The sequence below is a fragment of the Elephantulus edwardii genome, unplaced genomic scaffold (assembly GCF_000299155.1).
Source record: "Elephantulus edwardii isolate Elephantulus edwardi_28Jun2011 unplaced genomic scaffold, EleEdw1.0 scaffold00077, whole genome shotgun sequence".
Lineage (NCBI taxonomy): Eukaryota > Metazoa > Chordata > Mammalia > Macroscelidea > Macroscelididae > Elephantulus > Elephantulus edwardii.
The window spans coordinates 9,508,717-9,534,220 of record NW_006399827.1 but is presented as its reverse complement, the minus strand read 5'-3'; the positions used below and the strand labels follow the sequence as shown (position 1 = coordinate 9,534,220).

General features: G+C 42.8%; 1 protein-coding gene across 1 annotated transcript in view; it reads right to left on the bottom strand.

Annotated features, from left to right (window-relative positions):
• FAM117A (family with sequence similarity 117, member A) overlaps positions 1–25,504 on the bottom strand; it is a 60,378-nt gene that overhangs the window by 20,130 nt on the left and 14,744 nt on the right. The window contains exon 2 of the mRNA XM_006889313.1: positions 5,401–5,570. Within this exon, the coding sequence (XP_006889375.1) occupies positions 5,401–5,570 (170 nt within the window). The remainder of the gene's footprint in view (positions 1–5,400; positions 5,571–25,504) is intronic.

Genomic DNA, 25,504 nt, shown 5'->3' with positions numbered 1-25,504 from the left:
CAACCGCTGGCATGTGCTGCTACCACCCACCCTGGCCAGCCCCAGACCAGAGCACTGGGTGGGCAGCTCTGTTTGATCAACTGACCTCAGGAAAAGAGTGATCCAGAAATGGGAAAACATGCAGATTGGCCTGGAGAAGAAGCTTGAGAAAGTTCCCCAAGACACAAAGAAACCGCCTCCAGATGATGGTGGTGTTGGACTCTCCTCCCAATTGAGCTTTTGCTGCACACAAGCTCTAAGCAAAACAAGCTGATCTCTGAAAGATACTGGCTCTTCCTCTCCTATTGCTAATCCTAGTCCAGAACAATGCCATCTCCAAAGCACTTCTCCAATGACCATGTTTATAATTCCCTCTCCTTTCCAGAACAATCAAGGTCATTTCTTAGGCTAGCTCAGCCAATCTTTCAAATAAGATCCACCCACCCCTCTTTCCTTTCCTTGCCCCAAATATGAGGGCAAACTCAGTTTTCTTTGTCAGACTATAAAGTACTTGTTGTATCTTTTCTCCAAACCTATTCAATCTGTACGCTGAGCAAATAATTCAAGAAGCTGCACTTCATGAAAAAGAATCTGGCATTAGGATTGGAGGAAAACTCAGAACAACTTGCATTAGGCAGATGACACAACCTTGCTTGCTTAAAGTGAGGAAGACTTGAAATGATAATAGTGAAGAGGACTTGAAGTCCTTGCTGCAGATCAAAGACTACAGCCTTCAATACGGGTTTCATCTCAACATCTAGAAAACAAAATTCCTCACCACTGGACCCATAGGCAACATCATGATAGATGGAGAAAAGACTAAAGTTGTCAATGACTTCATTTGCTTGGGTTCACAATCAACACCCATGGCTGCAAACAACTCAATTTAACTCATTGCCATTGAGTTGGAACTGACTCACAGTTGACCCTTCAGCAGGTTTGCAGAGGCTAGAAATCACACAAGAGGAGACTGACCATCTTTCTTTCATGGAGCTGCTGGTGGATTGGAATCATTTGTCTTTGAGTGGGCTTTGCAGCTCCTTACTCATTAGGCTACCAGAGCTCCCTTACCCATGGAGAGAGCAGTTTAAAAAAAAAATAAATAAATGAAAAGATGTGATGCTTTGGGAAAATGTGTCATGGACCTCTCCAAAGTACATGAGACTAACAAAGTCTGTGACTAATCTTTCAAAACAAGGATATTCCTATAATGAGTAAGGCACGCCAGATGCAAACCATGGTATTTTCAGTTGCTTCAATGCATCTAAAAGTTGGACAATGAATATGTACAACTTGGCTCAGCCACGATTCTCAGTAGTCGGGCAGTTATATAATGATGTAATCAGATCTGATCAACCAGTCATTGTAAGTAAGGGGGCTAGGAAGGGATGAAACCCTTTTTCTCAGGTCACCTCCCTAAGCCAATGTGAAAGGAACTTCTCTAGGGTATTACCTGAATCATTCTTCATTTCATAAGAGGTAAAAGGAGAGAGAAGTGAGCAGAGAAGGAGGAGGGTCCAGTCACCAAGAGGTAGACGTGGAGTGTGTCCTTTGGACTTGAGGTCCCTACACTGAAAACCCAGACTGAGGGGAAGACGGCTGCTAAGATGCATGTAGATCTCTCAGGAACCATGAAGAACTCCAAGGAACTCTGGGTCCACACATGCTGAGAGGAGACAAGCACCTTCCTCCAGCACAGACAGAGAGAAAGTCTTCCCCTGGAGCTGGCATTCTGCATTTGGACTTCTAGCCTCCTAAACCAGAAAAACTATTCTATTCATTAAAGCCACCTACTTAAGAAAGTCTCTTGTTACAGTAGCACTAGAGAACTAAGGGAGCTCAGGTGGCCCAGTGATAAGGAGTTGTGTGCTACAGAAAGGCACATAGTTTGAATCCACCAGTGGCTCTATGAGAGAAAGATGAACCATCTCCTTCTATGCAATTCACAGGCTCTGAAAACCTGCTGGAGGGTCAGCTATGAGTTGGTTCTAATTTGATGGCACGTAACAAGAGATAACGAAAACACTCGGCTGAATGACAACCTGACACACTTAAGAACTGAGAGCTTTTAGCTCCATCCTCTGTCCTGTGAGAAAGCCTTGAGAACAGAGCATGTGTGGCATGCCCAATGGCAGGTGTTCAAGCAGTGCTTGCAGCCTAGGTTGTAACTTGCTTGGGGTAGGCAGGGATCTTGCCTGTTCTAGAAGGTTCCAAGAGGGAAGCCATTCAACCTAAATCACAACCATGGTTGCTCTCACTACAAGGCATGCCCTCCAAGGATCCAGGGCTGACATGGCCTCCAAATATACGATCTGGCTGCTTCTGCCAGAACTGAGGAGACTAAGAGGGCACAAGTGAGGGTGCTGCCAGTTCTGATATATATGGCAGAAAAGAAAACTATTACGCTGGCGAAGCTAGAAGAGAAAGGACAGAAGTAGGAGGAGGGACAGAACAGTCTCACTCTAATTCAAATTAACTGAGGAAAGCTTCTGACATCAACCTATTTAATAACTTAAAGTTTCCAACAACTTTGGTGGATTCTACCTCCCTGTCTTCCCTCTGCTCTTGTATCCCACACTCCCCAATAAAACCTGTCCCTTGTCTCCATTGCTTTCTGAGTGACAGACCAACATGCATTACTGGTGCAATTACTTAGGGAGAGCCTCAGGCATTCATGGTGTAATAACAGTGCAAAAGAAAGTAGTTTGATCCAGCACAGGGGGTTTGAGGAGGAATCTGAATGGGGCCCAAAACCTAGAAGCAGGAAATTCCCAGAAGGCTAGGACTGGAAGATGGGCAGAGTGCATATTTTGGTTTGGATGCCTACGTTGATCAGAATTCTCCCACCTCCCAACTGCAGCCACAATATTGACAGGTTGCTAAGAGTTCCTCGAGGGTTGGAGCCCATCCCAGGGAAAAAGGAAAGCTGTATGGCTCGGCCTTGCCAGACCCATGGAGGAGCATCACTGACCTCTGTCTTGCTATGGCAAGAAGCCCAGACTTGTTATATAAAAGATCTGGCCTGCAACTGGCGCCTGAGCAAAAACACACAGCCTGGAGTCCATGCCTTTAAACTTAGCCAGGGAGCCTCAGAGGCCAGCTCTGCATGGAGTTGAAAAGAGAAAGAGTTAGCTGAGGAAGGGGTTGAAGGCTTCCTAGAAAGCTGGTCTCAGGAAATGCCAGAGACATGCAAACCTGACAAAGGGAGAAGGCAGTCATGAGCTTCCACAAGCAAAGCATTCTCAAGTCCTGCTCCTCCAGGAAGTCTTTCTTGTTTGGACTAAGCATATCTCTCAAAAAAAAAAAAAAGGTGTACTCCAGGCCAGTGAAGGGAAGTAGACTCTATCCTACTTGCCCTTTTCAAAGGCTGCAGGGAATCCCAGTGCCCTGGGCCAACTGAAAGTAGGCCCATTCTGTCTGCAACCTGAAGCATAATCTCCCTTCACCTTCTGTTCAAAGATCTAAAGAGGGCCAGCGATTTTAATGGCAGACAATTCGTGTTGGTTCTAGGTGGGGTATTCCCAAGAGAATGCTCCTCCTCCCAAATGTGCCAGACTTCTGGCCCCATCTGATCCCCTGGCTGTGTGTTCAGTGGCCTTCATGGAACTGGAACTGGCTCACAGAGGCCAAAGTCTGTCCTCATTTCCTTATTCTTCACTCCAGTAATGCCAAGAACAGTACTAGGCATTCAAACATTTAGTAATAACATTTGAAAATAATCTCATAAAAAAAGGAAGAAAGGAACCAACAGGATTGGCCCCAAGAGAAGGTTGAGCCAAGTGAGCCGTGCAGAGGAGGGTTTCAAACCAGTCTGAACCAGTTCAGTCATGGCTAATGCAGGAAAGAGGAACAGACCCAAACGTGTAAAATGTGGGTGGATTGGAATGATAATCAGAATGGGAAAAATGATGAACTGATGTTCTGGAATGGGAGACAAAGAAGAGGGACAGTGAGCCTTTTGAGGAGCCTCAAACAGGAGAGTGGGTGATGGACAGGGTTATGGAAAGTAACACATTCAAAGTGGCATGGTGGGCTGCCATCTTGAGCAAGGCACTGATCAAGAGATTTGGCTGTTACAATGACACACTCTTCTCATTTTCTTAAAGAGAAATGACATTTCTAGCATTGGCCCATTCGTTTATCCAATCCCAGGTACTCTTCCATGTTACAAATATGCGGGTCCATCTTGGTTTCCCTCTAGCTGTCGTTACCAGGAAGAACTGGCTCAAAACCCAGGTGAAAGGTCCTTTTCCACATGTGACGTCATTTGGTCACCATGACACTTGCCAGCAGGCAGAGCAGGTGCACTCTACCTGCTTGGTAAAGGAAAGGCTATCCCTCAGAATAAAGGTCTGGCTTTGAACCTGTGTTCTTTCCACATTTGTTTTCCTCTTGTCTGGGAAAGCAGTGGGGATGACTCATTCATACTTGAGTTAAACAGAAGTAAGTTTAAACTGTGGCAAAAAAAGAGATGAATTGCTTCCTAAAAACTGCTAAAAATGTCGCAGTCCCAGATCAGATTAAGTATCTTTACATGATTGGATGTATGCATGAGATGACTTCTTGCTTGATCAATGTGATCTTACCCCAAAACCGGCAAATGGGCTAGATGTGTAGATTCCTTCCAAGTCCAGAATTCTTAAAAGACTTGTTGCTGTTGTTGTTGTTGGGTGCCATAAGGTCAGGACCAACTCATAGCTGATTCTCCAGTGGGTTGTCAAAGGCTATAAATTGCACGAGAGGCGATTACCCATCTTTCTCCTGAGGTGCAGCTGGTGGATTCGAACCACATGCCTTTGGGTGGGCAGTGTAACTCCTTACCATTAAGTCACCAGAACTCCCATATTTAGCACCCTAAATAATGAAAAGCCTTAGTGGAAGAAAAACACTAAAGGAGAGGAACTTGAACTCTGCAAGGCACACATGTCTGCTGAAATCCGACAAGCATCACTGAGGGCTAGATGCTGGCGGTCAACACACCGCTATCTGATAATCTGTCACTCTTGTTGCTCTAATAGGACTCTATCCTGGCTCTGCACAGTTTGGGGCCATTTCCAGGTGTCCAGGGACTGCACACACAATTGCATTCTGGCCCCAGTTTAATTTTAGATAAATCTCAGTTTTAAAAACCTAGAATCAATTCCAGCCAACCTTCAATTACCCAAATACGAACATTCAAAGGCAAGTTGGAAACCCAGATTGACTTCTCTCTCCCATAGTGTGAATCAAACTCATTTCTATCTAAATGTAACTTTACTAAGAGAAGCATGCTAGTAAATATTAAGTGATAAAAGGCTATGGGGTATTTTCTAGGACAAATAACTTCAATGACGGAGAGTTGGTAAGTAAATCAAAGGCCTCCCCAGGTCGCCCTCCCACCCTATCCTTTTCCCTTAGCCCCACAGCAGAGAGCTTTGTTACCTGCGTGGCCTTGTCATTGGTACAGCAGGTGAAGGCCCCATCAGCATCACGTGGCCACTGACCCAGAAGGTAGGAGCTCAGGATGGTGTCCAGAGAGAATGTACGCCGGACCTGGGGTGGCTGAGGCCTACACACTGACTTTTCTGGGGCCACCGAGCACGGGACACTGGCTGGAAAAGAGCACAGCCCGCACACCTTGACATCAGCATGATGGAGGGAGATGCGAGAGTCAAGCTTCTCTCTTCTAGGAAGAAGTCACTTATTCATTTGTAGCCACCTCCCTTCTAAGAGACTCTGAAGAGGCTCATAAAAGCACATGTGGTCTGGCAGCTTTCCGTTAACTAGCTGGCTTCTATCATTGGAAACAATTGGCACATTTTACTTTGGACTTAGGTATAACTTTATAAATGTCCTCTAGCTTTTCCTGTTCCTAATGGGCTGTGAACTGTGAACTTCTAGTTCTCCATGTTGAATTTCCTGAGAGCAGGACTGTTTCCTATTATTAAAGAGGAAACTTGGAGCAGACAAAGGTCACGTTTCCTTCCATCTTTTATCTCCTGACCTTCTCTCCTCCCCTAGAACCCATTGCAGCCCTTCCGTACACGATACAAATCCAAAGCAGAAAACTAAAGGATGCTTACATTTCCGTCTGGACTGGATGGTTCTAGAAACCTAGGCTGTCCAGACTAAGAGAACAAGATGTTATGTTGTTATGTTCTGTCAAGTTGGAACCAACTCATAGCTGACCCTCCAAAATGTTTTCAGAGGCAGTAAACTGCATAAGGGGAGACTGCCCTTCTACCTCCCTTGGAGCAGTTGACAGATTTGAACTGCTCACCTTGGGGTTGACAGCACAATTCCTTACCACTAAAATACTAGAGCTCTTCAAGAGAATAAGTACTTTCAATTATCCAGGACTGAAATGTCCAATATAGAAAAAATATCTATCCAAGTCTTTTGGTTTTCTTCTTGTCTCTGGTTCTTATCCAAATGCAGTAAAAACAAAGTAATTATAATTCCATTTATTTTAGTTTCCTAATTCCATTCATTTTAGTTTTCTCTTAGTTAAAGCTTTCTGGGAGAAGAAGGTCAAAGCTGGAGTTGCTGATAAAATGTAAAAGCTTATAATTGAATCTATATAAGTTTCAATCATATATGTTGATCCTATTTTCCATTATCATATTCAAAACACTCCATCACCTTATGATCTACAGACCGTTTTATCTTTAAATAGAAGAAAATGTTTTCACCTTTAGTAAATTTCTTGATATTTCATGTGTAATTAAGCACAGCAAAAATGGCTGGGAATTGTAGATATAAATAAAATTGATGAGCTTTATATGAAAAAGAACACTAATAGCACTATCTGAATTCTCATACATTTTGACATAGTGGCAATTAGTAAATTCATGAATATACTATATACAAATATACCATATTATGTTCTGGGGTTTTCCCATCTCCTAGCCTCATTTCCAGGTATCAACAATCTATATTTTTGTCATTTTTAGCAACTACATGATATCCCACCACACTAATACACAGTGGTTTGCTTAGCAATGCCCATATTGTTGGGGTATTTGGGAGGTTTCTTCTGTTGCCTTCATTTGAATATCATAAATATCTTCCCATGGCCAACTTCTATTCACAATATTATCCAATCGCTAACATCTTTGTAGGTCATTACCCTCAGCCAGCATATGATTTAAAATGTTTAAAATTTTACACAGTAAAAATGTTTTCTATTTACAAAAACAGTAAGTATGAATTATAAAAATGTTAGAAAATAGAAATAAATAAAACTTTATAAATCTCAACATCCAGAGAAAAACTTTATTAAAACTATTTTATAAATATATATAGTTGTTGTGTATCATTAATTTGGATCTGACCCTTAGCTGACCCTCCAAAGGGTTTTCAGAGGCAATTAAATGCATGGGGAAAGACTGCCCATCTTTCTTCCACAGAGCAGCTGGTGATTTAAACCATGTACCTTTACAATGTCAGTACAACACACACACACACACACACACACACACACACACACACACACACTCGGAAGGAATGGCATCCACTTCCTAAACCACATGCCTCTGGGAACTCTGGGATCTTGAAGAAATGATGATAATTATGGATAGAAAATAAGACTTGATCATAGAGCTGCTAGGAGTCACGCTTGACTTGACAGTGATCAACAACACACACACATAAACACACACAGTTAAGTTCCAAAGACCAGATCATTATATGAAAATTTACATTATGTGAAACTGGAAGATCTCCAAATGGAGATCATTAACTTCCAAATAACTGATAATCATGGTGTAGCTATGATGATACAACCCCTTAGCCATCATAGCTAGTTTTATTTTCATCTCGCATCTCAGCATTCATCATTGTCAGATGTATGTTGTTAGTGTGCAAAATAGCTGGATAGTAATTTTATTATCATTGTAAATGCAAAATGCCAGCTAACAAAACGTACACAAGAAATGAGGAATAGGTATGTATCATCACTGATATTATAATATCCATATGCATATTCTATTATCTCCTTGGAGGTCTTACCTGGTTTAAAAATGCATATCTGGGTTTTAAAATAAAACAGGATCATACAAAATAGATTTCTTTGCAATGTCCTAACTTTGTATCAATAAACATCTTTCCCAACCAAAATATACTGACCTAAAACCCATTCAAGAATCTTGACATTCCTACATTCAAACTCTTTGAAGGCTCTCTTTCAAAGATGGTGGCTGAAGGCCTCATAGATATCCTCAAGATCTACCTTCACTTTATACTTTACTCCTCAAGGTCTCTACATCCTGGACAAATGAGATATCCATTCCCATCCATGCCTTCGACCTTCCTCACATCTGAAGTTCTGCACATGTGCCTAGTGAGATGGCTAACCCATCTCTCAAAGCCACCCTATCCGCCTTTGCTTCCATGAAGCCTTCTGGAGCCCAGGCAGGAATGTCTCAGAATTTCCTCAGTACTTTGTACTCTGCTAGGATTTACAACTCTCTCTCTTGGATTACAGATATTTGTAACTCCTAGACAATAAACAACCTGAGGCCAAGGACTATCTTTGATTTATCTTTGTCTCCCACAGTGTCACAATTGGCGAGCAACCAAATATTTGAATACAACTGAAAAACTGTGCTAGAGAAGTCTTAGTTATGTTTTATATTCTGAGGTTGTCCAATCATCCGTGCTCTACTCATCCTCCTAGGTTAAAGAGCCCGTTTTTTTTTTTCCTCTCAGTCTTTTTTTCTCTTCTCTGAGTCTCAGGAAAGCCTTTCTTTACTCTCCTTACTCTTTTTTGCCCAGTACTTTGGAGGATAGCATGCTGAGATCAAGGCCCAATTTTATCTTTTATACTAGCATTTCAACCATTACTTTTTCCTCTCCTAGGTGTAGGATCAAAAGATAGCAATCTGGATATTTCTGGGACCCACATCAACATTCATGGCAGGCACCATATAGTTCTCCAAAAGTGTTGAAAATATAAGAGTCCACAGATGGGTGAGCTCTGGTGGCCTAGTGGCAGGAAACTGCACTGCAATCCCTGAGGTACACGGTTCAAATCCACCAGATGCTCTGCTGAAGAGGGAGGAACAATCGCCTCCTGTACCAGTCAGATCCAATTTGACGGTACACACATAAAAAATTAAAAAAAAAAAGTCCACAGATGAAACAGGGGCCCTGGAAAGCAAACTTACCAAATCACATGGCAGATCACCAAGAGGGCAATAGAACGTAGATAGCGAGAATGGGATACAGAATAAAACACCATGCATGCTCTTATAGTAGGACACTTTGTCACTGTTTAGGAGGAAGATGACTATGACTCCAGTCATCATCCATCAATGAGAAATTAGCGAGAGGAAGAAAGGTTTCTTGGCACCACCTCTACCACTATCTCAGCAGAAGCCACAACACAAAATCTCCTTTCTATTACCCATCCCCTTCCCTTAGAGTACTATGCTGTTGTTTCTAGGTGGTACCAGCAGTTAACATGCTAATCAAAATGTTGATGGTTCAAGTTCACCCACAGATACTTACAGAGAAAGGTCTAGTGATCTACTGAAAAACTAGCCATTGAAATCCGGATGGTCACACAGTTCTACTCTGATACACACAGGGTAGCAACTTGATGGTACAGTGCATTATTTGCTGGGCTGTCAATGATTTGAATCCACCAGATGCTCCACGGGAGGAATATGGACAGTCTCCTTTTATAGGATTTCATCTTGAACCCTAGAGAGGGTTGCCATGGGTCAGCATCAAGTAGATAGAAGTTGGTTTGGGTTTGGTGTGTTTATATGTGCTTTCAAATTTGTCCCAACCCCAAGAAGTACTTTCACGTGTACAATCTCTTTTCACTCTAGGGAAAGAATGTTGTTCAGGCAAGAAAATGAAGGCACAAAGGAGTTCAGTCTCTGACTGGAGTCTGTGGCCCAGTAAGTCACTGGCAATCCTACATCTTTTTTTTTTTAATATTTCAGTGAAAGTTTACAGAAAACTTGAATTTCCATTCATTCATTGTTGAATGTTTTCCTCCCTATACTCCCCTAGTTTGCTTTTCTCTCTAAAAAGATTTTTTCATTGTTGCACAATTTCCTCCCTCCTCCCAGTCCACTTTGCTATGCACCTGACAGTTCTGCATCTTAAGCCATGCCTCCTTCTCCTACATGAACCTTCTCCCAACGATCTCACCGTGGCTCCTCTTCCTCTTACATGAAAAATGCCCCTTAGCTTGCTAGGACTCTGCCTAGATACCTGGAGGATGGACAGCTCTCTTTCAGCTCCTTTCCAGGGAAGGAGGAGAGAAGAAATGGTTGGCTTGATTCCCTGGTGCCCTGTACTGAGTGGACTTGGCATTATGTAATGATTACTTTTTTCTCCCCTTTGAAAAAATCTTGTGGGAGGCAAGGATCCTACTGTCTCCTAGGGATGATTAAAGTCATGCTAATTTTACATTAGTTCTCATTACTCTTCACCTAACATTCAACTACTATAAATCCAATCTCAGGGCAGCACCCCTATCTGGCATTTCACTCCCAGGACTCACAAAATCCTGGAATTTGGTCAATTCCACAATCTGTCCAGACACCTCTGGCCAAAGTGACTAAAAAGATTTCATGGGTTTTAATTACTTCTCCAATAAATAAATAAAATAACACAAAGAGGGAAAGAAAAGTTAAGGAGAATCCGTAATAATCCCCATCCAGAATCAGTGGTCCCAGATGAGCATGCCAGGATCTCACTGTAGCTAAGTCACACAGTAAGATGTACCTCAGTTTCTTTTCCTTAAACGAGACAGCTGGTCTCAACCTTATGACGGTAACCACATCCTAGCATGGGTGCTGGCAAAGCTCCTAGCTAGCCGCAGATGACAGAATTACCTTCTGTCTTTCAGCAGTTCTCTACCTTCCCTCCCACACCCACGAGATCTTGGCACATCCTGGCCCCTCTGAGACTAAAATGTCACGTTCCCATCATGCCCAGGAAATTAGGGAGGGGAAACCTACAAAAACGAAAACATTAGATTTTGGAAGGGAAGAAAAAAAAATCCACCTTTTTTCTTTTTTTTTAAATTCTCCCCTTTAGTTCAGCGAGCACCTGCTAATTTGGATCCCAAAACTGATTAAGGACTAAAAGCAAGGTGTCAAGTTCCCCCCAAAGACAACACAAGTCAAAGCCAAGATCAGATATTTACATGTTGAAGGTGCTGCAGGCTGGACCAGCCAGGGAAAGTGGGGCAGACACCTTGCAGGGGCTGCGATACTAATATCCAGTTCTGACTGCAGCTCTGCCCTCACTGTGGTACAACAGCTGCAACCCCACATTCCCCCTAGCTCTGCTCCATCCTATCTAGCACACAGGAACACGAGCCTGGTGCCTCACTTGCCTCTTAGGGATGCTGGAAAGAACAGATGATAAAATACAATTATACCTTATAACACTGGAACAAGTACCTCAAACCAATTTATGTCACTTAATTCCTCCCCTATCACAATCCTTTAGAGGTGACAGCAGGGACAAGAGAACCTAAATAGAAAGTGAGCACTCAGAAAGATATTCGGGGCAGCTTCTATAGCCGCTGTAGCTACAAGCACTCACTCGCCTTGTCCCCTAGGAAGAAGCACCGCACACTGGAGGTGTTACATATGTAACTGAATGTCAAAGTACCTTCCTTTGCTAGTGACAGCCTAATCCAGTCTGGATATCACCTTGAGTGAATGGCTCAGGGAGAAATAAAGCTGTTTGTAGGTATGGACATCTGCAGCTGCAGGTCAGCATTTCCAACGAGACCTAACTCAACTGAAAACTTCCCCCAAGAAACCTCATGAGTGAGTATAATTAAAGAAGGGGTTGTGCTGGTCCCCGTATTCTTCATGGGCTTACTGGAAAGGTCCAGAGACTGTGTCCTGCCCTGCAAGTATATGATTATGGTCAAAGGAGAAGCAGCTTTGAGAAGTCACCTTGGTTACTTGCAGTTGGAAGATGAACTGGTTTCATTTCTGGAAAGTACTCCTCTCAGATTTGGGGTGAGGGGTAGTGATGGCACAATCAGCTCCCCTGTCAAGGAAGAGGAGCCCACACAGTGACAGGCTGCGACAAAGCAGCGGGCTGTGGGGCACTGACTGTGTGAGGGTGGAGTGTCCTGTTTACAGCAGTGAGGAATATTATCAGCGCATCACACACAGCAGCCTCTGCAGGCCAACCACCTGGCCAAGTGAACTGGCAAGGGGCCAGGCCACTTCACCATGCAGCTGAGCAGCGGCGGATGCTTTGGTTCTTGGGTGATGGCAAATGAAGAAGGAAGGGGAAAGAAAAAAAAGAAAAACACACCGGAGATAAGAAACTTTAGGTCCTATCTTCCTAAGCCACTTGGTACTGTCTCCCAACTGCTGACTTGGATGGCTCTGGGGAGAGGGTCAGAGGTTGTGTGTCTGCGGGGGGCTCATCAGGAGATTTGGAAAGCAGAGAGAATATTGATCAGGATTTGCAGATTGATGCCTCTATCAACCATGAGGCAGCTTCTGTGACAAGCAATAGTGATACAAAGAGGAGTAAGACAAGAAGCTGCTGCTGAGGTTGAAGGGGTGAGTTGATGCAATCCCTATGCACCAGGCTGCCAGCCAGAGCCCTGGGGCTACCTCCCAGCAAATGCCTTTTCATGGGACCATCAATGTCTGTGCTGGAAATCCAGCTCAGGCCTGACCAAAGCAGCATATCCCAGCACAGGCAACCAAAGGAGAAGGGGGGCAGCTCTTAGAGTAAGGGCTGGCAGGGAGTCAGGGGAGGGAGGAAGGCGGCAGAGGAGGCAGGAAGTGAAGCACTTTGTGGCTGCTCTTCTCAGTTTGGCCAGAGAGAAACAATGAAGTGCAGACATGGCCGTTTGCCTGTATAAAGAAGTCAGCCCTGGACCAATGGATTCCAGCGAGGCATTCTAAGTTGCATTTCATCTTATTTTACTCTCTTTGGAACAGTGTGGCAGAGAGAGAGAGAGAGAGAGAGAGAGGCGCAGGCCTGGGATATAAGGACAAAGACCCTATCCAGTCATCCTCCATTAGCACGAGGCCTTGTTGTTGCTGTGTGTTGTCAAGTCAGAATCGACCCATAGCCGACCATCCAGAAAATTTTCATAGGCAGTAAATCACATGGGAGGAAGACTGCCCATTCGTCTCCTACAAAGTGGAGCAGCTGGTGGATTTGAACCACATGCCTTTGGGATTGCAGCACAGCTTCTTACCATGAGGCCTAGTGATCCCAAAATACCCAAGGACTCCAGAAGAAAGAAGGATATTCATGGGGTCTTCTTATACATGGTCAAAACTCAATAACTACCTGGTCCAACAAGCAACCTGTGAGTAAATTTCTCATGTTGTCAGGCTTTTGGAGCATTATTAGCACTAGTTTCTCATCTTCCCTCCTGACAAGAACTCGTTTAGAACAGAAGCTGTATGTATGTAGGAGGAAATAAGAAAACACAGATGAGCAAAAGTGAAAATAAAATGCATTCCCCCACTCAGAGGTCACCACTGTGCACACCTTCCCTGATCTCTCCATGCACACATGCATATTATTTGGGGTAAAATGAGCTCATATTATGATTTTTTTAGTTATCTGCTTTTTTACACCAATGCTTTTCACATTTCCTTTTTAGTGAAGTTTCCTCTCATCAAATACCCAACCTGCACACAAATTTCCTCTAATGTCTCACAGTATCCTTTCCTACACAATTTTTCCATCATGCATGACAACTGGTTACCTCTTTACACCTTTGAACTTTGTCTTGCTCTTTTATAACTCACTTGACAAGAGCTGACTGGTTGGTTGTCTTGCAGAACAGCCTACCTTCAGCATTTGCTCTTCACCTCTAGTTGTTCTTTTTTGTCTTTAAAAAAAAATCCATGTCAGAAATACGCACACACACGTACACACACATCTGTACCCTAACTACTTCTCACGTGCAAAGCAAAAGGGGATGAAACAGTAGAGCCAGAGAGAAAAGTTTGCTTCCTGTTTACAGCCTTGTTTCCTTTTTATAAGGATTTGGCCCTCTCGTTCAGAGATGTGGTTGAGACAGGAACCAAGATCCCAGGAGAAGCCATCAGGATCAGCTGCTCCAGAAAGTAGAGATATGAAGGGCAGGGGAGCCCAGGAGGCATCGTGATTGGACACCAGGCCCTGCTCGTCACTCTCCTCTAGCTGTGATGCAGCAATTTTGTTAGGAGCAAATATTAATCTGGAGCAGAGCAAAGTCAAAAAGGGATTTGGAGTTTCTAAACATTTCACCCCCTAACAGATTTGCAGTAAGAAGAGGAAGTTCCTCCGAGCAGCTTCTCAGGATTATTTTTCTATTTCAGTATGTGTATTGGGATTAAACCGTGCAGGCAGCCTTCTGAGCTCTCTGTGGTCCAGCACTGCTTAACTGCTTACCTCAGGAACACGTGGGTTCTGGAGGGAAGTTGTGGGTCAAACTGAAATCCATAAAGTGACTGTACAAGAGTGAGAAGCCCTCGTTGGAAAGCCCGATGAGACTACATCCATTCCAACCAGGGCCGGGGAACGGGAGTGGGAAATCAAACCTCGGACTCTGAGCACTTCTTTAAACACGAAGCAATAGCTGATTTGGACAGGACCAGGGAGACCTAAAGAAGTGAGATTCAAAAGGGAGGAAGGGGCGATTAATAACCAATTTTCCCTACCAGAAAGGCTTAACTAAAGAGAAAACAACACTGACATTTGTATACACATGAAAAACTTCTCAAGCAGGACCTCAGCTAATTATTAACTCCATATTAAAGTGTATGTAGCTCAGGCTAAGAGAATCAATGAGGGCATTTCTGGCTTCATGTTTGACTCTCCAGGAAGCATACACATCTGTCGGCAGCTGGAGAGGAGGGCCAGGGGCTACCCATCTGGAGATGTCATTGGGAGGAGGGGGTGAAGGAATATGCTAATTCTTTCTAACAGTCAGGAAGAAAAGGATGACTACAGAGTATGCGTACCTGTGTAAAAGAGTATGGAGCAGTTACTCATTCCCAATTCTCAAGAAGCTACAGTTAGGAGAGAAGGAAGTTGTGTGAACTTTTCAACTTTTATCTGAATTCTCTGGAGACAAGAGTGTGTAGGACTTCAACATTCTTAAAACCAAAACAACTCTCCCCAAACATTACCAGCTACTGATTGGAGTATGTTTCCGTTGGGATCTACTTGGCTTTTATAAGAAAAGCATAAATAGCACATAATCCAACTCCCCATTCTCCAAAACATTCAAACAAACAACCCTCCCTCCATTGATGCAACCCCCGCCTTGGCCTATACACTCAGAGGATAGGGCTAAGTCTTCACTTCCCACAAAAAACTAATTCTTGTCAAGCAAAGAAATCACAACATCCAGCCCACTCTCAGATGGTCTCTTAAAAAACAAGTGAGGTAGAGAGAAGAACCAGAAGCCGTGGAGGTCGACCTACAATGAAGACCTGGAAGAGAAATTGTGACAATAATTCTGACTTCTATTCTGAATATGTGCACCTCACACACTGTCCTACAGAAGAGAAAATAGAACTTCCCAACGGAAGGGGGTCCAAGACACATCCCCACATCAAGAGATAACTGACTTCTCCAGGATCGCCCAGAAAATTGAGACGAGGCCTTTTTTTCCTCCAAACTGATGATTTGTTGAGAGATGTTTCCAATCCTTGTGTTCATTGCCAGGTCAACTGTGTCATGACAGCCTGATAGATTGTAAAACATCTCTGTGGGTTGGAAGGACCCTATTTTCTGTTTTAGCCATCAGGCATGCTGGCTGAGTCAAGGTGAGAAAGAGGACATGGAACAATAAGGGACTCCTTACTTAGCGAGGAAATGAAAAAGTAAGTGTTCAAAAGAAAAAGAGCATTACAGATTCTCTTTCAAATAATCATAATAATGTCTGTTTTATAAACAAACCATGACTTACCTACCATCCAGTCTGACCTCAATCAGATGGTCAGATAGTATATATTTAAGCAAATAATAATTTAAGAGCCAACTAAGTGACTCAAGAGTATCTACAAATTTTCATAAAAGTTGATGACCTTATTTTGTTGCCTTTTCTCTGATGATTCCAAAACCCCAGGAAAAACTGTTTCTTTGGAGCTGCTCAAGTCAGTACTCACCACCATCCAAGTTAATTTAGAACTGGCCTTATCCAACCTCAAAATAATACTTCCATCAGGAAGAGTCATCAATGTATGATGCCAAAGCTTTCAGGCTAAATGTTATCAGGGAACAAAATATTTCATTATTCTATAAACTTACTTACTGAGAAAATAAAGTACATTTATAATGGAAATCTGCTGGTTACCCCCTCAAGTGATCAAATGTAGTAATGGATATCTTGGTATTATGTGTCTCCTCAAGCAATACAATATGAACTACTCATTTTTCGACCTTGAAAAGTTCTTACAAAAAACCATCTAACCTAAATCTAATCAGACAGCAAACCTATTTGTAGGAAAAATGAGGAAAAAGGAAGAAGGTAAGTGGCACCATGATAAAACAGAAAAGTCCAGAGCTAAAACATCTGATGCATTCTTCAAAAAAGTCAATCACGGGGAGGAAACAGGGTGGGGAAAATAATTCTAGATCAAGAACTAAAAAGACATAACCAAATGTAAAGTCAGAACCGTGACTGGACTGTCAGTTGGTAAGGGGGAGGGAAGAGCTATCAAAGGAAGATTTAAATATGTACTGGATATTAAATGATACAGAATTTCCTTAGATGTAATTATATGTGATGATGTAATGGGAGAAAGATGGGCAATCTCCTCCCTTGTGATTTATGGTCTGAGAAGCCCACTAGAGGGTTAGTCAGTTCTGACTTGAGAGCAATGATGTTGAGCGAGAGTGTGTGATCATGTAGAAAAATGTTCTTATTCTCAGGAGAGGCCACTAAAGTAGTGAGGGGTGAAATGTTATGGTATCTGCAGCTTACTCATAAATCGTTAACAATAAAAAAGTATACAGGGATACACAAGTGCAGATGCACAGATGTGTATATATGTGCATATACACAGGGAGAAAGAAAAAGTGGTTGGGACCAAAAGTTAGCAATTAAAATGAGTCTAGGTAAAAGATATTTGCTCTATCTACTATCTATAATTTTCCTTTTGTTGCTAAATGCCATCGAGTTACCTGCGACTCTATGTGCAACAGCTCTGAACCTTGCCAGTGCCAGTCCCACTGATTCTGACACCTATCCCATCACCCCAATTACTGTGTCAATCCATATCATTGAGGGGCTTCCTCTCCTGTGCCATTCCTCCACCCTTCTAGGCATGATGACTTTCTCGAAGGACTAGTCCCTCCCAGCCAAATGCCAAAGTATGTAATATAGAGCTTCAAAATTCTTGCCTCCAAGGAAAAACTTGGTTTTACCCTCTCCAAGACAGACTTGTTTGTTTTCTTAGCAGTCCATGGTATATTCAATGCTCTTCTCCAGCACCACAACTCATAGACAACAATTCTTCTTCTGTTATCCTTAGTCACGGTCCAGCTCTCTGAAGCATAGTAAGTAACTGCAAAAATCATGGCCTGGATCAGGTACTCTTTAGTCTTGAGACATCATTGCACTTTAGCAGTTTGGAGAAGTCTGTGATAGCAGACTTCCCTGGTGCACTTTGTCTTTTGATTTCCTTATTAATGGTGCCAAGAGTGTTGACTGTAGAACCAAGCAAGTTGAAATTGTTAACAATCTCAATCTCTTCTCCGTTTATAATGGTGCTGCCAATTGGCCCAGTGGTGAGATTCTTTGTCTTCTTGATGTTGAGCTTCAATCCATATTGAAATCCTTAACCTTCTGCAGCAAACACTTCAGGTCCTCCTCAGTTTCAACAAGCAAGGCTGTTTCATCTGCATAATGCAGGTTGTTGATGAATCTTCCTCAAAATCTGATGCCACATTCCTCCTCATAAAGTCCAGCCTCCTGAATGATCTGTTCCACATACAGATTGAAAAGTTATGGAGAAAGGAAGCATCCCTGACATACTCCTTTCTTGATTTTGAACCATACAGTGTTTTGTTGCTGTTCTGAGGTCTGCTTCCTAATCCAAGTATAGGTTTTGCATGACCACTATCAAGTGTTCCGGGACTTCCCATTCTTCTCAATGTTAGCCACAATTTGTTGTGATCCACACAGTCAAATGTCTTTGCAGTCAATGAAACATGTAGACATTCCTCTGGTACTCTCTGCTTTCAACGAAGATCCACCTGACATTTATGATAATATCTCTAGTGCCACAGCCTCTTGTAAACCTGGCTTATATTTCTGGTAGTTCTCTGTCAATGTACTGTTCCAACTGTTTTTGGATAATCTTCAGCAGGATTTTGTTTGCATGTGATATCAGGGATATTGCTTGATAATTTCCACATTCTGTTGGGTCATCTTTTTTTTAGAATGGGAATAATTATGGACCTGTTCCAGTTAATTGGCCAGGTAGTTGTCCTCCAGATTTCTTGACATAACAAGGTGAGCACGTCCAGGGCAGCATCTGTTATTGAAACTTTTCTGTAGGCTTGACATTTTTCCAAAATAAAAAGTTGAGAGAACAAAAAGAATGGGCTTAAGCTGGGAATACAGAAGTTCCATTCACTTCTCAGAAAGAACTCAAACCCTTTAGCATTTGGACCTTTGTAACAATAGTCAAATTCTATCTCACTGCACAGGGTTGCTACACTGGATTGCTAATTTGGGAAAGGAGAAGGTGGGTAAGAAGAAATGAAACGAGGCTTAATCTGAGGCAAGGAATTGAAACTCTCACAAGATGATGTAAATCAGTACAATGTAAGATAAAGACACTACATGAAGCACACCTTAAACCAAATTAAGAACTGTTATATCATCCCAAGGGGAAGGTCAACAATGCAGCAAGAATTAAAGGGTTCCTATAAATGCAGATTTAGAAAGACTAAGTTCTGTCAGTTCCAAGCCATGGTCTTCTCAAGTGCTTGCTATGCATCTGAGAGCTAGACAATGATTAAGGGTGACAGAATAATCAATGTCTTTGCACTCTGGTTCTATGGGATAATATTGACCATACACTATATGAATCACCAAGAGAACAAACATGTCTATTCTGGAGAGGGTGAAATCAAGTTGCTCACTGGAGGCAAGGATTTTCAAACACTGTCTCTCATACTTCAGGCATGTTGTCAGGAAAAGTTAGTCCTTGGAAAAGGATATTATGCTTGGAAGGGTAGAAGGATAGCACAAGAGAGGAAAACCCTGGATGAGACAGACTGACACAATGACTCTGGCAATGAAGTCGGGTTATACTGGAGAAAATGGTGAGATTGGCTCAGAATAGGGCAAGTTTCAGAGTCATTGCTCACAGAGTCACTACGAGTCATAAGCAACTCAAGAGCATACAACACAACATAAATGCAGATTATGTGTTACACAAATGGCAAAACCTTGCTTGCAGAAAGTAAAAAGGATTTAAAACACTTACTGCAAAAGGTCTAAGACTACAGCCTTCAATATGGATTACATTTCAATATCAAGAAAACAAAAATCTTCACCACAGACCAATATTTAACAATGTGCTGTTGTTGTCAAGTAAACCAACCCATAGCTGACAGTAGAGCAGGTTTTCAGAGGCAGTAAATTGCACAAGAGGCAACTGCTCATCATTTTTCTGTGGAGCAGCTGGTGGATTCAAACTGCACACCTTTGCACTGGCGGCATAATTCCTTATCATTAACATCATGATTGAGCGAGAAAAAAATTGAAGTTGTCAACTATTTCATGACTTGGCAGTCAAGAAATCAAAAGATGTATCGCATTGGGAAAATCTACTATCAAGGATCTCTCAAAGTGCTGAAGAGCAAGGATGTCAGTTTAAAAACTAAGCTGTGTCTGATTCAAGCCATAGGGGCTTTTTTCAATTGCTTTCTGTGCATCTCCAAGTTGGACAAGAATGGCAGAAGAACCAAGGTCTTTGAATTGTGGTGTTGGAGGAGAGTACTGAATATGCCACGGACTGCCAAAAGAACAAACAAGTCTGTCTTTGAGAAAGTGCAGCCAGAATGCCTGTTAAGAGACAAGGATGTTGACACTTCGTCTCACATACTTTGAGCATTTTGTCAGGAGGGGCCAGACCTGGAAAAGGATATCATGCTGGGAAAGTCAGAGGGTCAGTAAGAGAGGAAAACCCTCACTGACACAGTGAATGTAAAACTGGGCTTGGACATATCAGAGATCCTGAGGATGGCAGAGGGCAGGGCAAGGCTCAGCACCGTTGATCAAAGGGCTGCTATGAGCTGCTATGTAGTCAACTCAACAGTATCAAATAATAGCAACCTAAATCCAGAAGTATGATGGAGTTGGGTGTAACTTTACAGTTATACTGGGGCAAGTAACACCAAGCATCCATTTGCCATTACTGTCCTTCAAACAAGCTCTGGCGGTGCAATGGTAAAAGTGGTTGGCTGACAACGGAAAGGTTTGGTTACTCTACAGGGGAAAGATGTACTAGTCAGCTTCATAAAGATTACAGCTTGAGAAGCCCATCTGGCACTTGTACTCTGTCCTACAGAGTTGTTATGGATCAGAATTGCCTTAATGGCAATGAGTTTCACTAGAGATTTGATTCTTCAAAAGTAATACAGAAATCTGAGAAAGCCAGGAAAAGAAGTAACAGGGACTAGAGAAATGGCACCAAGACAGCAGTAGGATCAGCTGTTTTCCCTGTATGTTGTGAAAATGGATAGTAAACAGGTCTTGTTAGAAAAGGAGAGAATCTGATTACATACATGGAAGAACATGTTTTAGAACTTACTGAGTGGAACTTGTGGAGTCTGCCCTTGATGAGCTCCAGGACGAGACATTTGCATGTCCTTGGTCTCAACAATCCAGCCTCAAGCAGGAGGCTGCACCACATGAGCGCAAACTCCCCTAATCCTAGAATTCTCCAGCTACTAAAGGGTAGCAAGAGATGGCGACTGACTAGTTCAGGAGCCCTAGGGGCAGTGGTTAAAATAGCTGGCTGGAAAGGTCATCAGTTTGAACTCTGAGAAAATGACATAGCAACATGCTTCCATAAGTATTTGTAACTTTAGAAAAGTGACAGGATAACTCTACTATATCTAAAGAGTCACTAGGAGTCACAAACCACTAGACGGCAATGTGTTTGGTTTTGGCTGGTACTGACCAATTCTACTAAATTGAAAGTGGAGAATCCATGGTATCATCTAGGACAAGATACACCGAAACTAAATCCACTGCCATCAAATTGATTCCAACTACTAGCAACCCTAAAGAGCAGAGAACTGCCCTGTAAGATATTCACAGCTATAAAACTTGATGGAAGCAGAGTGCCACATCGTTCTCCCATGGAGTGGCTAAATGGTTCAAATAACTGACTGCTGAGTTCTGGTGGCTTAGTGGTAAGGATCTACACTGCCAACCCAAAGGCATGCAGTTCAAACCCACCAGCTGCTTCACAGGAGAAAGACGAGTAATCTGCTCTGAGATTTCCTGCCTCTGAAGACCCGTTGGCGGGACAGTTATATGCATCGGTTCCGACTCAATGGTGCTTAACAACTGACCTTCAGCTTAGCAGGTAGGATTTCTTCACCCTCACGACTCAACTCAACTCACCATGGGGAGTCGGTTCTGATTCATAGTGACCCTCCACTGGGTTTCTGAGGCTCTAAGTATTAGCAGGAGACTGCCCATCTTTTTCTTGAGGGGTGGCTGGTGAAGTTGAACTACCAGAGATGCCCAGCCTTTGGGTTAACAGTGCAAGTTGCTATGGACACCACCAGAGTATAAATAGTGCTCAATTTACCTGTGGCAAGCCACAGCAGAAGATCTGGTCACATGACTGAACAGGCTGGGAATAACCATCAGAGCTCAGAGAGCAGGTTTGCTCACTCACTGGTTTGCAATCTCTGCACTTAACCTTGACTCTGATACCTTTTGCTTTGGGCCAGGGTTGTGGGGGGGAGGGTTAAGGAGCAACTGCTCAGTTTAGGGTCAGGAAGGTTACAGTCACAGTATTTGTTTTGCCTTTGAATCAGGATTTCCAATCACTTTGAACAGGTTCAGTCATGGTCAACATGGTAAAATTGGAACAGATCTGGATTTGTCAAATATGGGTATGAGGACTGGAATGGTACTAAGAACAGGAAAAATTAAGGGCCAGGGAATGGGAGATGTTAAGAAAAGATGTACAGAGGAGGTACAGCAAGGCCTTTCAGCAACTTGAAGTAAGAGAAAGAAGTGTACAGGCTGGCCACCATCTTTGAGTAGGGCACTGTTGGTTCTGACTCTGTCACTAAGGAGTTCTGGATAATGTGCAGTGCACCTACACTGTGGGTGTTTCCTAAAAGGGGGATTAAGCTTCCAACAAGGTACCAATATATAATTTTTCTCATTCTGGGTATCACTCTGGTACGCCAAATTTTACAAACTCAGGTCAGTTTTGGCATTTTTTACCTTCCAGACTGAAATGAGAAAAATCCATTTAAAAGCCTACTTTGGAGTCTAAAACGCTGTGAGTTGTTCTGCCAGACTTTTACCTCCTTTAAAACTTAAATTAACCACCTTGCCCCACTTGCAGGACGTCTTCTCTGATTATCACCATCTCCATACTTAAGGGTTACCCCATGTTCCCAACTTCAAAGGGGAACAACCTAGATCACTACTTCCCGTCCTGTGGTGCTCTACCAGGCCATTGGTGTTCTGGAACAGACCCAACCTGACCTCAAATTACTGGCAAATTCCCATGCTGTGCCCTGGCTGTGGAAAAACCCCAAATGATGCTAGGCAACATTCCAGGGCAGCCCCTGCTCTGATGCCTTGTTCCTGATGGTTGTTCAGATTTCCCAAGGGAGGTACAAAGGTTACAGAGTACCTCTAGGTTAAACCTAGTCAGAAAAGCCAGATTTAATGGCATTTCCAAAGAGACTTGGAAGGTGTAACACTGGAAGACATTTTTTTACTCTGAGTGTCTGCCTGAGACAACTGCTGGCTTCCTGGTGGAAGCAAGCTTGTCATGTTCTCTCTTCACAATGCTCACAGGGCACAGGAGGGCCTACACAGTGCTGGAAGCCAGGTGACACCATCCCTTGTGTAGGATGGTCTTCGTATCTACTATTCAGCCAAGACCTGTTTAACAGTAACTTCGTCTTGTTTCATAAGTCAGGCCAAGAAAACCCAGACTCTATGAGTAAAAATGTGACGTCAGGATAGGAGAAAGACTCACCAACAACCTGTAATAATGATGACACAACTTTGCCTGCTGAAAGTGAAGAGGACTTGAAACATTAACTGCAAGAGATTAAAGACTACAGCTTTCAGTATAGACTATATTTCAACAAGAAGAAAACAAAAAAATCCTCACCAATGGGCCGACAGGCAACATTCATGTTAGATGAAGACAAAAAATGTCAATGACTGCTGGATTCACAATCAGCACCTTTGGTACCAGCAGTCAAGAAATCAAAATATGTATTGTGTTGGGAAAGTCTGCTGTCAGGGACCTTTCATTTTGAAGACCTGATTCAAGTCCTAGTCTTTTTAATCACTTACTATGACTCCGAAAGCTAGACAATGAATAAGAAGTAAAATTGATGCCTTTGAGTTGTGGAATTGAAGAATACTGAATAGCCAAGAGACTGCCAAAAGAACGAACAGATATGTCTAGGAGAAGGTAAAGCCTGAGTGCTCCTTGGAGGCAAAGATGATAAAGTTTCGTCTCACAAACTCTGGGCATGTTGTTACAAGAGGCTATTCCTTGAAGAGGGACATTATGCCTGAAAAAGTGGAGGGTTGGCAAAAGATAGGAGGATCCTCAAGCAGGTGGACTGATACAGTGATTGCTCCAATAGGCTCAAGTGGTCAGAGATGATGAGGATGGCACAAGATAGGGTGGGGTTCAGATCATGGAGTTGCTACGAGCTGTACTCGACAGCACCTAACAGTAACAACCTGACCCTTCCGTAGCAAAAGGAGCATGAATCTGATGCAGACAGCTTTGGCTACTTGTACAGCAGTTCCAATATAAACTCCATAGTTGCAGACACCACTGCAGGACCGTGGGGGTAACTTTTTGTCACGCTTCTGCAACTTGTCCCCATTTCTGGTTGTCATACATTTTTCACTTACTTTGGAATGAGAAGGTGCCAACATCCTGGAAAAAAGAATCAGAGGGACAGACTATATTACTTGACCATCTCTAAGAGCAACCAAACTAAATATATAAAACTTACTCATTGCTGTTGAGTCGGAACTGACTCATAGCTCACCCTCCAGTGGATTTCCGAGTCTGTAAATGGCACAGGAGGAAATCTCATCGCAGATTGTTCATTTCTCTAAGCCGCTGGTAGCATCAAACCTTTAGAGAGGCTTAGCCTTTGGGTTAACAGCAACATCCTATAGACTATACCAGTTTCCATTATATGTAAACAGGGGTAAAAAGTACAGTAAACAAATGCTCCTGTCTATTTCATACAACTGGTTGGAGCCCAGAACAAAATCCTTTGATACCAACTTAACCATTCAAGAGAGGGTAACTCCACAAGGGCATTTCAGAATTTTCATTTACTTCTATGTTAATCTGTGGCCCTCAGCCAGGTTCAAATTGTCTTCCTGTCAAACATTCTTCTAGGTGGTATAGCACTGGTCTGTGCATTGCTGTACAGAGGTAACTAGTGGTTGCTGTGATGCTGAAGACTGTGACAGTGATGTGCCAATCGTGGTAATGGGCACCCATGGTGGACAGTGTTGGCTGGAGCTTCCTGACTAAATCAAGCCTGGAAGCAGGAGCGGCATCCACTTCCGAAATGGCTTGCCTCCGGAAACTCTATGTACGAACAGTGCTCAGGCTGTTCATTCATAGGGTCGCTATGAGTCGTCTACAACTCGATGGCATTAAACAACAACAACAACAAATCTATGTTAAAAAACAGAGTAGGAGTCATCGATATTACATCAGCTGGGGTGGGAGGGGAGTATCAGTAACCAAAAATGGCCAAGAATAATACAAATGCCTTCAAGAAGCTAAGAGAGATGCATTGCATGTGGTTTGGAATGAGAGAAAAGTGGCTGGGGAAAAACAATGACAGTGTTTGAAACACTAACCTGGCTTAGCAGTGGGACTCACCCTTCCTTGGGCCCTGTGGTTAATGGAGGGCTTTCATTGATTAAAAATGTAAAGTCCTTAAGTTAGAAAACAAAAGGATGCACACCCATATTTATCATGGCTTTGTTCACAATAGCAAAGAGTTGGAAACAACCCAAATGTCCATCAACAAATGAATGGATAGAGAAGCAGTGGTATATTCACACAATGGAATACTACACTGCATTGAAAAACAAGGAACTCATGCAATATTATTCAAAATAGGTGACCCTGGAGGACATTATGCTGAATGAACTATCTCAGTCACAAAGGCACAAATACTGCATGGTGCCACTGTTGTAAAATCGGACTGACATAGGGGTTGGAGTGGGGGAGAGACTGAGAAAGATGGGATAAATACTGCATTGAAACAGATGAGAGAGAGAACTGTTTAAAAGGGATATATGATTAGGTAT